The sequence below is a fragment of the Ixodes scapularis genome, unplaced genomic scaffold (genome assembly GCF_016920785.2).
Source record: "Ixodes scapularis isolate PalLabHiFi unplaced genomic scaffold, ASM1692078v2 PGA_scaffold11__112_contigs__length_91849675, whole genome shotgun sequence".
Lineage (NCBI taxonomy): Eukaryota > Metazoa > Arthropoda > Arachnida > Ixodida > Ixodidae > Ixodes > Ixodes scapularis.
In genome coordinates this window covers 60860324-60877593 of record NW_024609837.1, presented here as the reverse complement: position 1 = coordinate 60877593, position 17270 = coordinate 60860324, and the positions used below count along the sequence as shown (strand labels likewise).

The window sequence follows — 17270 nt, the reverse complement described above, 5'->3', positions numbered from 1 at the left end:
AAGGGTGCGATAAACCTCCTCTTTTCGCAATTCCTTCAGTTACAAGAGTATCCTTATCGAAGATCACTATGATTTCAGAACCGTACACGCACCCTGCCAAGAAAAAAAACCCATGGAAAACTCTTACTTAAAACATGCTCGTGACAGACTCTAGTTCCGAATAAACTTAAGCTGGTCTTATTGATTCGGATGAACCAGGAGATCGCGAGAGTGTTGTGTGTGCATCGCGTGGGAAACCGCCCAAAGCTCCAGCAACCAAGCACAGCAAATCACAACGCACGCAAAATGCACGCTTGTCAGATTCTGTGCTTTCTGGGCTTATCAGAATGACCAAGAAAAGTTTAATGGTTGTTGAGCGTCCGAAAACATACGAGTGAACTTAAAAACGTTACATTCGGCAGATATATTTGTCGTGCAGATATGGCGGGTCTCACCTCGCGTGTTGCTTTTAAATCACGAGAATTGCAAAGCTATTTCATATTTCTGCTGAACTTATTCTATCTGACCGACTTACAGCAACCAGATTTTCTTCAACTTTATTCCACAAAGATCGTAGGAACATTTATGACCGGGCCTGATAATTGGTCAATGTTTCAAAAGTAATGTTGGATATTAATAAAATGCTTTTGGCACTGCATTAACCATACCTGATCACAACAAATGTGATCGGTTATACTTTACTAATTTTTGTTGTATTATGCATGCGTTTACCACCGACAGGGGAGAATGTAGTGTTCCAGGACGAAATTGAAAGCTTTAAATTAGAAGCTGCCACTCTCAAGAAACAGGGAGTGAACATCATCGTAGCCATTACGCACTGCGGCTATCCAAGAGACCTGGAAATTATTAAACATGTGTTAGATGTGGACGTGATTATTGGAGGACACACAAATACATTTCTTTATACCGGTAAGCTTCACCAGTTTTTTGTATACTGAAAAAATACTCTAAAATACTCTATTTGAAATTCAGGTAGCAATCATCCACCGGAAAATGTTCCCGAAGGCAACTATCCCACAGTTGTGAAGAGAATGGACGGCACTCTAGGGCTCGTAGTTCAAGCTTACTGCTACGGAAAGTTCTTAGGATTTTTACAGGCTACATTTGACAAGAATGGTAGTGTCATTGCTGGTACAGGAAACCCAATTCTTCTCAACGCATCAGTTGCGGAAGGTACGTCATGAACAATTTAGGAAGTCTTAAATATTTTCACGACTGTAGACTCAAAACAGAAGCTGAAATTACGTGATAGAAATTTAGCGATGTTGCTGGGACGACGAAATAAAAAAAGTAAAATATCCAATTTTACTGTCATTTTTTTAATGACGTGAACTGTCTATACTGATGATCGCGCACTCAATCCATTCCCCGAAAATGACAGAAATTCGGAATTCCGAATGAATATATTTATAACCGTCCTTCTGGATTCTAGGTCGCTGCGAAGTGCAAGCTTTCTTACTTTGCCCTTATAGTTGTAAAAACCTAAGAATGTACCTAGAGATAGGGTTTTATACACTCTAGAGGCTGGTTTACAAAGACCTATTTTCTTGGGTTACGTTTCATTAGAAAAGCATAAGCACAAATTGCGAGGACATTTATGCATCATATTAACCGTGGCTACCAGTTCAATGGGATAGCCTGGCACGCAACATTCGAGAAACGAATGTTTTTGATTGCTTATATGTAACCTAAGAAAACGTGAGAAAACGGTCTTGCAGATGTCGGTATAGTGCACCCGTGTTGGAGCTGCACGCTGTTGGGGGCCACACAACAAACCATTCCAAGCGCCATTAATAAAATACCGGAGTAGACACAACAGTCTCTAACAGGAGTCCTTTCCGGCAATACATAACACTTCTTGGCACGAGGTTCGTCAACGAAAAACATCGGGCGACTGAAGGATTGCCACCCATGGCAAGCTTGAAGAGTTTGCCATCAGTAGCTTGGGACATCCTGTCCAGAGCAACTCAGTTCCTACTTCTAAGCTAACGGACAAGCTAAACATTCACGTGAGAGGGCGTTACAGCTGACACTTTGCGGAGCAAAGACTAGTGATGTCGTAGGAGCGTTGGCGGCACTGAGAGCTTCAAGAGAGGACATTCGACGAACTCGTGACGACACCGAAGAAACACTTCGATCTGCGACTATTGGAGGGGAAGTCTTGAGCAGTACAAAATTACAGCGAAGAAAACAGCTGGCGGAGAAGTCGACATCAAACTACGTCGCAGCTTTGAAAAAGCTGGCCGGAGGCTTCAATTTTGGACTTCTGCCAGCACTGCCGGTAGCAGCTACGGCTAGTCTCAGCACTCCCGGTTCCGCTCTGGAGGCACGAGAACTTATAGAGGATCGAGAATTGAACTCAACGCTGCTATCTATGCAGGTAATCTTAAGCGATTGATGTTCTTTGCGGCCCGCGAGACGAACACGTACAGCAATGGCGGTTCAGGGAAGTCAACGTAACTCTTGGGAAGGCGCAAGTCACGGAACTTCGAACGTAGACAGCCGATCAGCACCAAAAGTATTCGAAAGGAGAGAAGTCAGGTGCATACAATATTGGGAAAAGAAAGACATGCATTTAGACTGAGAGGGAATTCGGAGTGAAGAACACTTGAATCAAGATGTTATAGATGCCTGAAAAAGTTACTGCTACCTACTGCAGCTTATGCAACTCCAGATACAAAATCCGCACCAAAACGTAATCATAAAAAAAAAAAAACGATTTTATCAGAAAACAGGAAAGAAGCAAGATCCGAGTACTTCATAAAATATCAATAACGAACTGTGACCATCTGATTTCGATGACGGGCTCCTTAAAACTTCAGATCTATACGATATCAATCGATCTATACTGCAAACATTAAGAAGTATACCCGCGTTCATAATCACAACCAATATTGTTAATCAAGCGTTTGAGTTTAAATATACTTGGGAGCAGCCTGTATTCTCCAGATCGAAGATGTCTTTCGTCATCTACGAATACATAAACGGATAAAACACAGAGGACGGCGACGGAAACAAAAGTTCCTGCTAAGTTAAAGCTGTTTCCGTCCTCGTCCTCTATCTCAGTTTAAAACAGCTCGACAAGACAACGACATAGAAAAGAATAAACAGACGACAGCGCTGACGACATGTTTTATCCTTACATGTACACGTATCAATTCACCAACACGGTCGTTTTCAATTCTTACTTTCGCCAGATACGTCCAAAAGATTTTCCGAGGCTAAACCCGGACGATGTGATGTTATGTACCTGGCCAGGTGGAGGAGTTTAAGTGGTCGGTAAGGGAAATGTACATGTACGATGCTAGTCCAAGCACTGCGTGCTACCCTTGCTTACCTGGTGACAAAAGAAAGACGACGCAGCCTATTAAAAAGAAATTGGTTAAAAGCACTTCGTATCTAGGCGAGTGGAAGGCATCACGCCGTCACCAATGAAAACGTAACAGAGGTACTAAATACTCAAAATACCGGACACCATGATTAACTAGTGCTACTGGAGCTGAAAAAAGGCGGTTCGCCACAATTTCTCAGAAAGCGGCCAGTGATGTTTGTGTCGCGGAAGCAGAGGACCCTAGAACTTTAAATGCCTAACAATATACTGTAACCTACGCATCACTTAGAGTGGGTTGTTTTCCGGCGTAATTCGTGCGAGATAATTATCTTGCGACAAACTTTGAATTCTACTTTTCATACCTTGGTTTGCATTTCCTTCGTCGGACGACAGTATCCACAAACAAACAAATAAAAAAGTAATCTGTCTGTATAAGCGATTACCTTATCTTGATTCAAAGACATATTGATGTGTGCTTCAGGCTCTCTACTAGTGTGAGTCAATGATACCATTTTCAACAGTGCGTACCTTCTGGTAGCTGCTGCGTCAATTATCCGAGTCCGCAATTGTTTTGGTACTTACTCCGAGCATCTATGGGACAGGAGGATTACGCCAGAGTTCAGGGGTAACTTGGCTCCGCCTGTATTGTAAACAAGTGCGGCCTCGGCGTTTGGCTTGGACGTTGTTTCCATCAAAAGCTCCATGCCGGCAAAATGGCGACCGCTAATGTTGCCTGACGAAGTTTTTAAAGGGGTCTATAATTACGGTGTTTATACATACAATACATATCAATTTTTGTTGCAGATAAGAAAATGGTTGATGTCATTGAACCTTACAAAAAGAACGTCAGTGAGGTGATGAAGAAACCCGTCGGTTACTCCAAGGTGGTGCTGGAACAAGCTAATGAAGTATGCCGTCTCCGGGAGTGCAACCTTGGAAACCTCATAGCCGACGCGTACTTCGCCTTCTACGCGGATATGAACACGTCTTCTTCAGAGTATTGGTCCAACGTAAACGCCGCTTTACTCAACGGGGGCTCCATCAGAGCTCCACTTCCCCAAGGCGGTAAGTTGGAGCCTCAGTACCATACATTAGCAGTGATGATAATTACTCAATTGATAAAAAAAGTCGGATTTTATAAAGATAAATCTCTACACACTACGAATGGACAGTTTATCACACCAGTATGAGCGTGCGAATTAGATGATAACGTTGAGTGCTGCTCACCAATTAGAATACATTCACCTATAAACCGTCGCGATTTTATTAATTATTTATTGGGATGTGGAGGCTACTCAACAAGGCATGTAGTTGGGCTAAGTAATGGTACATACTGTTTGGTGGGAGCAGTGCCAAAAATACGTAGGACCAGGACTAAGAAACATACAAACCAGGCGCTGTCTGTGTGTTTCTTCCTCCCGGTCCTACGCCTTTTTTTTGCGCTGTTACCACCAAACAGGAGGCTACTCAAATTGATAAATAATTCAAAATTATATAGTAACACCCTTCAGTTCTTGAAGAGGGGTCAAAAAGTGATTTTAATATTTCTTTTAAACAGTGTTCATCGTCCCTGCATAGACCTAGCAATGGACACAATATTTTTATACATAGCGATAAAGCTTACTATTTTGTCCAAAATAAATTTACGAAACCGAAACTGACGTTCCACTTTCTCGCCATACACCTTATCCTACTAGTTGAGCAGTCCTGTGTTAATCCACAATGTACAGTCGTAGGGATAGCTGGGACACATGGCGACGAAGTCGTTGGCTCAATGGACCTTTTCCACATACCGACGGCACCAGGCGGTGGCTGCACGAACTAAAAATCGAGGAAGTAACCTACCTGCGCTACCTATCGATAATGGGAGCTACGCTAGCAGTTTCTTCGCTCTCTGAGCAGCGGCGCCTGCCCAACGCGACTGCATCCGTGGCGTCCACCCTAACGTCGTGTTTTCCTTTCCGTCGACGTTCTTTTTTTGTGTAACACAATTATATATATATGCTGCGGTTACGTGTTCTACTCGCTGATATACAGCCTCCTTTTGAATTTCCTCGATTTTTCGTTCCGACTTCCGCCGCTTGGCATCGGGCGCTCGCGCGTGCGCAGAACGCTTCTCGGAAAAGGTCCATTTGTGTTGTAGTCACGAGCTTTTGCACCTCACAGTTCTCCCTCCGACGAACGCCGAAACGCGTCAGCATCTCCGCCAGAGCCTCTTTGAGCGTCTCGCAAGAGGCGGGACGCTAGCACGCAGTGACGCTAAACGCTTTGGTATCTTCCGACGTCGAAGTGTAGCAAACGCGGCGCAGCGCAGCGCACACAGACACTGATTGGTTGCAGATGTCGAGTTCCTGCACGACGGCCAATGAAATGAGCGCGTTCTCAGCCACGCTGCGTTCGGTGCGCTCATCGTTATCCACTAACCATGACGTAACACGCAGTCCATACTTTAGTGGCCCGAAGAGAAGAAAATATCAAGGTTCCAAATCAGGCTTATAAGGTGAATGGTGGAGGACAGCCGAATGCAGAGGTTCCGGAAGTATATCTGATGCGTGGGGGCGACGTCGGGGCTCATGTCACATCGTGTAGTTCAGCTCTCTCTCTCTCTCTCTATATATATATATCTATATATATCACGGGTGGTGGGAGGGAAGGGGAGGAACAGATTTGAGTGGAAGGCACGCCCCCCTCCCTCCCCCCCCCCCCGGTTTAGAACCTGTGGGGGTAATTGCCCCCACTGCCCCCCCCCCCCCCCCCCCCCTCCCGGTTCCGGAGCCCCTGGTCGTATTAAAGTCGGCAATTGACACCTGAGTTTGATGCTGTTGCGAGGGTCGGGCATTGTCAAGCTGGAGAGAAAAAAAAGTTTTCATCGATTCCTCGTATGCCACACAAGCCGATAACGTGGCTCATTGGCAATGCACGAATTCCTATGCTGAAGCTCTAGGGCCAATTACCGGATTGTGGTGTGTCAATTTGCACGAATAAATGCACCGGTGCGCCGTCACGTGTCTGGTTTGGCGGCGGTGGCAGGATGCTTCGAGTATGACCGACCACGCAACTCCATCTCTACAGCTTTTGAAGTTTTACATATTTTAACTGAGTATCCAACTGTGCTCTTCTCGATTGTATGAGCTTTCTGCACTACACACAAACGGTTAAGATGTTTTCCCACAGTTTTTTTTTTTTATTTCCGCCGCTTGAAACTGAATTGCTTGTGACGCAAGTCAGACATGGTATGTTCACGATCTATTACAACCGCGTCGTTCGTTGAACGGCCGTAATAATATACACATGTGAGTAGAAAACACCAGTGCTGCAATTTGTAAATTTGCTTATTCTTATCTGTATCCTTGAGAGAAAACGATGTGGGGCACTACTTTGTTAGCAACCTTCGAATATAGTAACCTCTAAAAGGGGTTCACGTTTTCTGGTAACAATTTTTTTTTAATGTTTAGCGCATTTTTGCATTTAACACGCCTCAGTAATACGGGCTCTGGGCCACGCCTCAGGGCATCAAGATGAGAAACATCTTGAACACTTCCGTAGAGTATTGTCTACTATCTGATATCTAATCAATGGACACCGCAATCCCGCCGTGAATATGCCTATACTTCGTTTCACCTTAGGTGCGAGCGCGGCCGATGCTATCAGCCGAAGGGCCAATCAAACAGCGCAAAAAGCGCAGCGTCATGGCGTGATCTCTGCGCTTGATAGGACTAGCCGGCGGAGGAGCACGCACAGAGAGCAAATATCTGCTGGTGCTATCAACTATGGAGAGCACGGCATGACGTTGTACCTCTTTCGGTGTTTGATTGGCCCTTCGGCTCATAACATCGGCCGCGCTCGGACCTAAGCTGGAACGAGGTATACCATGCTTCCAACATCCACGCCGGTCTTACTTGGCTGCTTCCACATACTCTCATTCGCGACGACGGCCACTGGCCGACTACGGAGGATTGGCTATCATTTGCCGGTCAACAAAGGTGCCATGTCAGTGCCGCTGCACGTGGAAACGTTCCACTGCGCATCTGCTGAGAGCACGGAGGTGTCACATGTCAACCAAGATACCACCCGGCAGCTGCATATTAGAGCAACATCTGAGGCTACCCAGTTCTGTGGACACGGCAACCACACCGTGACTATGCTTAGAATGCTTCCAACTATCACGCAGGTCTTATGGCTCGTTCACACTTGCGAAATACGCATTCGCCGACGACTGAATTCGATCGCCGCAAAAAGATCGGGCCGTTCACATCTGTTGCCGGCTGCGGAGTGCGCGGCGGGAGCGTCTCGCAGTTTTCCGAACAGACGAGGGGGAGCTGACGAGAGGTCCCAAACCTCCTCCTCCTTGCCCGCGCGCGTTTCGTCGCCATCGTCGCCATCTCGTCAGCGGGGATCTGACGTAAGCAAGCGCCACTTCCCTCATGTGTTCTGATTGGCTTGCGGCGAGAGAAAAATTTTTTCCGGCGTTCAAAATTGGTTTTATGCCTCGTTCACACTTGCAAAACTGGCGGCCGGATCCGCGAGAATTCTGACGCCCGGCGACGAAAGCAGGCAGAATTTCCGGCGGAGACCAAGATCGCTCTGGGAGCAATTTCGAACGCCGGAAAAAGTTTTTTTTTCTCGCCGCTAGCCAATCAGAACGCACGGGAAAAGTGGCGCTCGCTGACCTCAGATCCCCGCTGACGAGCTGACGGTGATGGCGACGAGACGCGCGCGGGCAAGGAGGAGGTTTGGGAGCTCTCGTCAGCTCTCGTCTGTTTGGGAAATTGCGAGACGCTCGCGCCGCGTACTCCGCAGGCGGCAACAAATGTGAACGGCCCGATCTTTCTTCGGCGATCGAATCTAGTCGGAGGCGAGTGCATATTTCGCAAGTGTGAACGAGCCATCAGAGGGATCTTTTTTTTCGCCGGAAATTCTGCCTGCTCTCGTCACCGGGCGTCAAAATTCTCGCGGATCCAGCCGCCGGTTCACAGGTGTAAACGAGGCATTACGCGGTTCCCTCTACGTCATCTCAGATGCGACGACGACTACGACAACTGACCGACTACAAAGAATTGGCGGTCATTTGCCGGTCGATCAAGGTGCCGCGTCACTGCCGTTGCACGTGGACAAGCTCTACTGTGCATCTGCATGGAGCACGAGGACGTCATATGACAACCAAGAAACCGCCCGGCAGCTGCATGTAGGAACTTCATCAGAGGCTACCCAGCTGAGTGGACGCGGCAACCACGCCGTGACAGTGCCTAACTTGCTTCCAAAGATCACGTAAATCGGTGACCGTAAATACGGTTTTCCTAGTGAGTGTTTGTTTCTTAGTGTTGCCGTGTCCACGCGTAGTCTTGCAGTGTGCACATTATTGTCTGTCAGTTACAAACGTGTTTCTGAAACTATCCGGAGATGTCGCGGAAAACCCTGGACCACTTGCAGAAGAGCTGCTGGCGATAATAGTCGAAACTTGGTGCCGTAACAAAAATCACAAAAATTCAAGAGAAACAGACCTTCTTTGAAGCTAGCAACTTAATTGTGCAAAGCAGGGTTCTGGCATTTGAAAAAAAAAAGAAAAAGAGATTGGAGCTTATTGATGAAACCAGACAGATTTGCTAGGTTGGAAAGTTTGTTCAGCGAACGAAATGTATATATGAATAATCTATGGACGATCTAGAAAGTCGTTCACGAAGGAATAGCCTGATAATTAAGGGTATCAAGGGAGAACCACGGGAGAGCGTGGATGAGCTAATGATAATTGTGAATGATGCTTTATCGGGCATGAGATTGAACTCAAGCCTTGTGGGACTACTTTTCAGATTTTATGCAACTTTGTATTCGACACCTAATTTGTTCTCAAATGTTTAAAAGAAATTAAAAAAATGACCGTGGGTTTCAAGAGAGGTCATTGAAGCGAAGAGAAAGGTCATGCCAGTAAGGCGTGTTCACGAAGGTCAGATGATAGTAAAAAGACAAGTGTCAAAAAGACAGGTCTCTCGGGGCCTTACCATCTAGTTACCTTCATGGCTTGCGTCACGTTAACAAAACTTCAACTCGATAGAAGAGGAAGACATGGTCGAAGCTCTCGCTGTCCCATTCCATTTTTAGTCACCCCTGAAAAAGGAGTCAGGTCGACCACGAAACGTTGGGAACTGCTTGTTTCTGAGCTTTTGGTTTGAGTTTTCTTTTTTTTCTTTCGGATTAAACACTACTGTGTTCATTCACTGCATGCCGGCATGGTTTTTAAACATGAGCCGACTGTACCGCTTTATTTTTCCTTCCTTTGCGTGGTGTGAATACGCGAATGTGCTTTCATTGTAAATTTTTAAAATTATTAATATATCTTCCACTCCGGTAACAGCCCCGTGGTAGGGTTAAGATAGTCAATAAATACATAAATAACTGAAATGCTAGAAACATTTACATTATGCACATGGAGGTGATGCTTTAGAAACAGCGTGTCGCTTTACTAGTTCCTCATCCCCTAACTCATGCGGAACACCAAAAAAGGGGTTAGCATTTTACCAGTTATACGACTAAAAACTTCACTCCACTTAATTTGTTTTCGGTAACGGCCGTTTTTAATTAAGTCACCATCACTTAATTCCAAGGTATTTTTTTGCAGTGTATTGTGTGTTACTATATATGTATAAAATTTCACAGCTTTCTTTCCGGGGCTTAGAGTGAAACCAAACAGCCCGCTTGAGAGCGAGGGCAGCACTGGTACTTGGTTGCCATGAAGCGGGTGCGATCGTCTGACGTAACATTTCTCTCGTGGAACATAGGGCGTGCTTAGTTGGACAAGTATATTGAAGAAGGAAAGCCAGGATAATAAATATTCATGCGAAACCAAACCTTTAACAGAAAAGCGAGCTCAACCACGCTGAATTAAAAACAAAATTTTATTGTTGGCACAGTGCGAGTAGCGTTGTTGCTGTGGCTGCATCAACGTACTTACTGAAAAAAAAAAATTAAAACCCCGTGCAACATGAAAAACTAAAAGGTTAAAACTACTCTCTTGTATGCTCGAGCGGCTGCACGGCAACAGCGGTGACACAACACTTGAGTCTCTCATTGTTCGCGTAGAAACCAGCTGCAGAAAGCACTACGTCTCGCTTTTAGAGATAAACAATGGGCGCTCTTGAAATTCCAAAATTCCGCGTCTTTGCAAAAAAAAAAAAAAAAAAAGGCCAACCCGTAAAAACAAAAAAAAAGCAAAAATCTTTTTTTTGCAATTTTGAATTTTATAAAGTCCAATAATTAGGGTTCCTTACTTTCGGATAAATCTGAAAACTTCAGAAAGCACACCCGCGGAAGAATTTTCGTCATTTCGAGTTTATCTAATCAACCCCAAATTTTAATTTACCAACACAAAAATAAAAATGACGGTGTTTTATAATTAAGTCTGGTCAACGCATATTGTCGAGGTTTCTGACAAAATGCCACCCCAGTTTTCTTTCAAATCTCGGATCATTTTTTTCCCGCTTATCTCGTTAACGTTCATTCACTACAGCAGGCAGTTTAACTTGCGGGTCACGAGAAGAACATTGTACAGGATTCCAGTTTGGGCGGTACTATTTCTAATTCTTAGAGAAAGGAAGGGTTGTGTTTTCTACCAGTGAAAGTTAGGAACCATATAGATTTCATAAAAGGTGGAAGAGAGGATGGGCAGTTGAAATTGCTTTACCCCTCCACGCCGCGCTTCCGCAGGGTAGGTTGATGTATAGGGGGGATGCAACACCAGCTTCCCAGCGACTACCTCCAGGAGTTTGTTTATTTTAAGCTATCGACGTTTTTCGAATCAACGCTTGCTTGCAACTGTTGTCGGGGGAGAAATTTGCACTGCCAGTGGCACTGGGGCCAACGCTGAATTAAGCTGAATAAAAATCAATTGATACAAGATCATTCTTTTGAATCAAGCACACGTTTACACCCGGATACTATTTTTTTTTTTTTGAAAACTAGGAAACACTAAATTTCGAAGAATTTTCGGGGAACTTGAAATCTAACAAAAATAGCCTTTGATAAACTAAGAATTTTTGTAAAAAAATTAAGTCCGGAATGCACCCTCAGAACTTGACGAAAAATAAACTCCGAAAACACGGCATCCCCAAGTCGGAAAGGGAGGGGGATGCTTGAACAACACCGCATAAATGACAAAGCCGTAGTGCTGACACTTTTGCGTCACCAGTAAAGGTCAATGCTCGACACTGTTTGGACACAAGTGCTGCGTCAGAGCTCAGTTTCAAGTCAAGTTTCAGCCGAAAGTTGACGGAATCGTAGTGTCCAATCTTTGCCTTCCTTTGGCGTTCGCTGATGACGCCATCTCATTCCGCACTACGGCTTTGTTATCTAGGAGGTGTTGGCTTGGAGTGTTAGGGAATGAGAAAATGGAGAGGTAGGGGATAGGGAGGAGGAGGATGAAAGGAGAAGAACAAAGGTGGAGGTAGATGCGGAGGGAGTGGGAAGGAAAAGGAAGGCAGTTGGATGTAGGCGGAGGGGGAGATGGGGGTGGGAGGGGGTGGTTGGGAATTTGAGGTAGGTAGAGAGGTTGAGAGGGGTGCGGAATTGGATATTGGTGGAGAAGAGAGGGGGACGGGATGGGGAGGTATGGAATTGTAGTAGGGAGAGAGGGAGGGGAGATGGAGGAGGAGTGAGTGAGAAGTTTGTAGAGATGAAGCGGAAAGGAGGAAAGGTAGAAAATTGGAGTTAGTCGAGAGAGAGCGAGAGAGGAAGGGAGAGGTAGGAAAGTGGAGCTAGGTGGAAAGGGAGGGAGTAGAGGAAATTGTATGTAGGTAGAAAGGAAGGAGAGAGGTAGAAGGAAGCAGGGAGAGATAGGGAACTGGAGGTGGTTGGAAGGAAAGGGGGATGGAGGGAGGGGAAGCTTTTGCGAAGCGGGAGAGTGAGTAGAGGAGAACGAGGGAGGAAGAGGTAGGAATTTGGAGATATGTGGAGACAGAGGGGGAAGAAGGGAGAGGTAGGAAATTGGAAATAGGGGGAGAGCGAGGAAGAGGGAGGTTGAGGTAGGGAATTGGAATTAGAGGGAGAGGGGGAGGATCGAGGGAGGAGTAGGGAATGTGATGTAGGTGGAGAAAAGACAGAAGGATGAAGAGGTATGAAATTGCAATTAGAGAAAGAGAGAAAGAAGGAGGAGGAAGCAGGAAGATTTGTGTTGGGTGGAGAGGGAGGAGGAGGGAGGGAGATGTAGGAAATGGGATGTAGGCGGACATGGAAGAGAAGGGAAGAGAGGAGGGAAACTGGAAGTAGGGGCAGAGGGATGGGAGAGAGGGAGTGTTAGGAAATTCGGGGCAGGTGAAGAGGGACAAGAAGAGAGGGAGAAATGGAAAACGAGTAAAGCGGAGATGGACAGAGGAGAGTGCAGGAGGAGAAGAGGTAAGAATATTGAGCTGGGGAGAGGAAAGATGGAGGTGGGAGGGAGGGTCAGAAGTTGTGGGGAGATGGAAAAAAGGTATGGAGTTTGAGGTAGGCGGAGAGGAAGGAGGGAGAGGGAGGGAGAGTAAAGAAGGTGGATTGAGAGGGAATGGGAGATTGAGGGAATCGGAAGTAGTAGAAGAGGAAAGGACAAGAAGAGCGAGGTAGTACACGGCAGCTAGGTGGCGAGGGAAAGAAGAAAAGGGAGAAGTAGGAAATTAGAGATGGAGTGGAGAGAAAAAGAAGGAGGAGCGAGGGAGAGGGATGAAATATGAGGTAGGCAGAAAGGGGGGAGAGGTAGAAGAGGGGACTCTATCGTTCTCCCTCGTCCTCCTTTCCCTTCCTTATCCACTAAAGGAACTGTTAGGGGGAGAGGTAGGGAATTCGGGTCCGTGGAGTGGAGATAGGGAAGGACAGGGGTAGAGAATTGCAGGTAGGTGGATTGGGAGGGGATAAGGAGAGAGAGGAAGGAGATTGGATGAAGGTAAAAAGGGAGGCACAAGGAGAGGTAAATATCAGGGGGTAGTTGCCTACCTCTTGTTCGCACCCAATCCCTTTCCTTCCCGCTCGCACCCTCTCCACCTACCTTCAGTGTTTTTACCTGTTCCTTCCTTCTCCTCAACCCATCTCTCTCCACTGGGGAGGTATGGAATTGCAGGTAGGTGGAGACAGAAAGGGAGAAAGGGAACATTAGGGAATTGGAGGTAGGTGAAGAAAGAGGGGGATGGAGAAGTGGGGAATGGCAAATAGGTGGAATTAAAAAGGGGAAAGGAACGGCAGGTTTGGAATTGGTAGTTGGTGGAAGACGAGAGAGGGAGAGGAATGATGCTATGGTGGGTGGAAAGGAGGTCAGGGGAATGGAAAGGGAGTTAGGGAACTAGTTGTATGGAGAGAGAGGGGAGACGGAGGATTAAGGAGGGAGATGTAGGATATTAGATAAAGCTAGAGAGGGAAGAGGAAAGAGAAAAAGGGAGGGAATAAGATGTAGGTGAGTGAGTGAGTGGAAGGAAGGATCAGGTAGGAATTGGAGGTAGGTAGAGAGACAAGGGGAGATGGATGGGAAAAGAAAATTGGTGTGTAACGTTACGTATATGTTCTCGCCACTCAATTCAGCAGAGAAACATAATTTTTTTATAGGTCACGTGAAGTCAATTTTTCCCTGTAAATTTACCGTTGAAACTGGATTTGTGCTTAGGTGAAGTGATCTCAAGTGTTTACTATATTTGGGGGAAATTGGTTTATAGGTCACGTCAAGTTTTCCGATATGCTTAACCAGAATGTTAATTTAAATTTTACGTAACATGACGCAAATTTTAGGTAACATGGCGCGAATTTAAAAAAAAACAATTCGGTCAGTGTGCATCTACTCGTTCCTCGTCCATTTTTGAGCTGTTTTTTTTTTGTTTTTTTCATAAATGCAGGGCCTAGGTTATGTTTTAGCCAATTTTTCCGGTGCATCTGGTGGGGAAGCCAATACCTTTGTAGGTCGCGTGACGTTCATTTCTCCGCTTTGTGTATGCATAATCTGACGTTAGTCACGTGACTTCAATATCACGTGACTTCAATATCAGAGGGGGTTCCAATAAAAAGAATTCGACGCTTTAAAAAGTTGCAACACCCTGAAAATAATGACAGCATAAATCACCAGCTCGTTCAAGCCTCCGTCTGAGCGGCATCGACCAATAAGACCTGAAAGTAAACCCCGCAGGGGGCGCCTACACCTTCGGTGTTAGGTGCTTGGTGAGTAGCGCCACCACGGACCCCAGCCACGCGGGCCACCATACCCGCACGCAGGGGGCACCTGCCTTGGTAGGTGCTTGGTGAGTGGCGCCACCGCGAACCCCGAGCCATGTGGGTTTACCCACCCACGCCTGGCTGTGCGTGGCTTAACCCGTGTCCGGGGAAAAGGGGACCCTGGTGGTTGAGCTGAGCCCGGGGTATGTTTGGACCCTTCGGGGCCCCCCGGGCGAGGCAATACACCGCTTCGACCTCTGCTTCTCGTAGACGGGTGTCCTGGCTTGGCCCGACCAGGATGATTCAGTCAGTCGCCTCCTCTACCCTCTTTTTCCTTCTTTCACTTTTCCTCCCACCTCTTTCTCTTTTCTTCTACACTCTCTTCCTTCCTTCTTCTCCTTCTTAGGCGGCAAGGGCCAACCTTGAGTGGAAACAGGTCCTGTCCCTGCAACCACACTAGGGTATAGTGCCCGGGCAGCACTGGTAGTGTAATTGTGTCAGCCAAGCCTTTCTTGCTATGGCACATTACCTACCCCCTTGTTGGGCTCCGTGGTGGGCGGTGCACCCGGGCACTGAACTTCCCTTCCCATCTTTATGGGTTCCAAACAAAAAAACACTGATCGGGCCCTGAAAAGGGTCCGCACCGAAGTAAAAGACCATCCTGCACAGCGTATTGAATTTATAAAATTCCCAAAGTTTCTAGTACTTCACTCAGAGGACGAAAAGCCACTTGCAAAATTATCCCCCTTTCTCGTATCAAAGGTGCTTGAAGGTATTATTGGAATAAATTTTAATGCCAAAAAGATGGCATCAGGTGACCTTCTTGTCGAAACTAATACAAAACAACAAAGTGAAGCTCTCCTAGCTTTGAACTCCGTCGCAGGTTACAAAGTCAGTGTAACACCTCATCGCAAGCTGAACACCGTACAGGGAGTCATCTCTGAGGATGACTTACTTGAAACGTCTGAGGCAGAGATCGTTGAGGGCCTCTCTGGCCAAGGGGTGGTAGCTGCACGCCGCATCACCATCCGCCGAGACGGCGTTGAACGGAAAACCAAACACGTCATTCTGAACTTTGATTCGACTACACTACCAGAAACTCTGAAGGCTGGCTACCTACGGTGCCGTGTACGGCCCTATGTGCCGAACCCTCAGAGGTGCTTTAAGTGCCAACGGTTCGGCCATGGGTCACGGAGCTGTAGGGGAGCCGACACTTGCGCCAAGTGCTCCAGCAGAGAGCATGTTGCTGACACTTGTGAGAACAGTCCAAAATGCGCCAACTGTGACGGTCCGCACCCGGCATACTCCCGCTCCTGTCCATTGTGGAAGCAAGAGAAAGAAGTCCTTGCTCTGAAGGCAAAGGAAAATATTCCCTACCATGAAGCAAAAAAACGGTTTTCTTTCTTGGCGAAAGGCGGATATGCCGAGGTCGTGCGTAGGGGACCTGCACGGCCAGTAATGGCATCGCTGGGAACCCAGACGTCTCCAGACGATCTGCGGGTCCCGGCAGAGTCCCCATCTAAACCCATGGGCACGGTGCCAACGGCACCACGTTCCAAACCCAGGGAGGGTGCTGGCCCGTCAGCATCCACCCCCGAGCAGGGGATGGCCCCCCCTGCCTCTGTGTTCCCCCGGGGCCGGGGCCAACCACCCCGAACCACTGCCCCGAGGAAGCCCGGTGAAACGTCGAAGCAGTTGGCCCCTAAGGGTCAGCTGACGACACCACCGGAAGAGCCCATGGAAGAGTGTGGGCTCAGATCCGACGACGAGGCTATCCTCTCGGGATCGGAGTCCTCCCTCGCTGCTCCCACTACCTCTAGTGGGAAGCAGAATGATTGCGCGAAAAAGAAAAATGCTCCTCGCATAAAAATTGATTTTAAACCTTAGTAACCGATTTTTACCCATTCTTGCAGTTTATAAGTTAAAGTTTATTTTAATTTTAGCACTGCTATGAGTAAACAATTGGGTATCATGCAATGGAACTGCCGCGGCCTTCTTCGTAATATTGACGACGTTAATTTTTTTCTTGATGAGCTTCACCCTGTGGCACTCTGTTTACAGGAAACCTATCTGAATGACAAACACACACAGGTCTTACGCCGTCACCAGGTTTTTAGGAAGGACCGCCCTTCTTCTAACCCTTCTGGTGGTGTCGCAGTAGTAGTGCAGAGCGGGGTTGTGTGTGCTCAGGTTCCTCTACAAACACCACTCGAGGCAGTAGCAGTTCGCGTTCTCCTTGACCGACTCATCACCCTCTTCTCTCTCTACCTGCCACCCAACGTTCCATTGCAGCTCCACGAGCTACCAGGACTCATAGATCAGCTGCCTAAGCCTTTTTTAATTTTAGGTGATTTTAACGCCCACCACCCTTTGTGGGGCAGTGTTCGTCAGGATTCCCGTGGTGGAGTTATTGAACGACTTTTATTATCCTCCGGGCTCTGTCTTCTGAATAATAAGGAGCCAACGTTTTTTAGTGCTGCTCATAACACCTTTACATCAATAGACCTTTCCATATCATCACCAGCTTTACTTCCGTGCTTTTCATGGAAGGTTTTAGATAATCCATTTGGCAGCGATCATTTCCCCATAATTTTAGAAAGCTCAATACCTCTTCCGTCGCTTGCGACCCGCCTTCCGAAGTGGAAATTAGAGAAGGCTGACTGGGCTCCTTTTGGTTTAAATGCCGTACTGGATCCATCGCTCTTTCGCAGTATGTCCCCCGAGGAAGCGACAATGTTTGTCACTGAATGTCTAATTAATGCTGCTGCATCTTCTATTCCTCAAA

General features: G+C 46.8%; 1 protein-coding gene across 1 annotated transcript in view; it reads left to right on the top strand.

Moving 5' to 3' along the window:
* Positions 1 to 17270, top strand: part of LOC8041590 (5'-nucleotidase-like) — a 73739-nt gene that overhangs the window by 36669 nt on the left and 19800 nt on the right. The window contains exons 4-6 of the mRNA XM_029983167.2: positions 721 to 909; positions 973 to 1173; positions 4136 to 4396. Of these exons, the coding sequence (XP_029839027.2) occupies positions 721 to 909; positions 973 to 1173; positions 4136 to 4396 (651 nt within the window). The remainder of the gene's footprint in view (positions 1 to 720; positions 910 to 972; positions 1174 to 4135; positions 4397 to 17270) is intronic.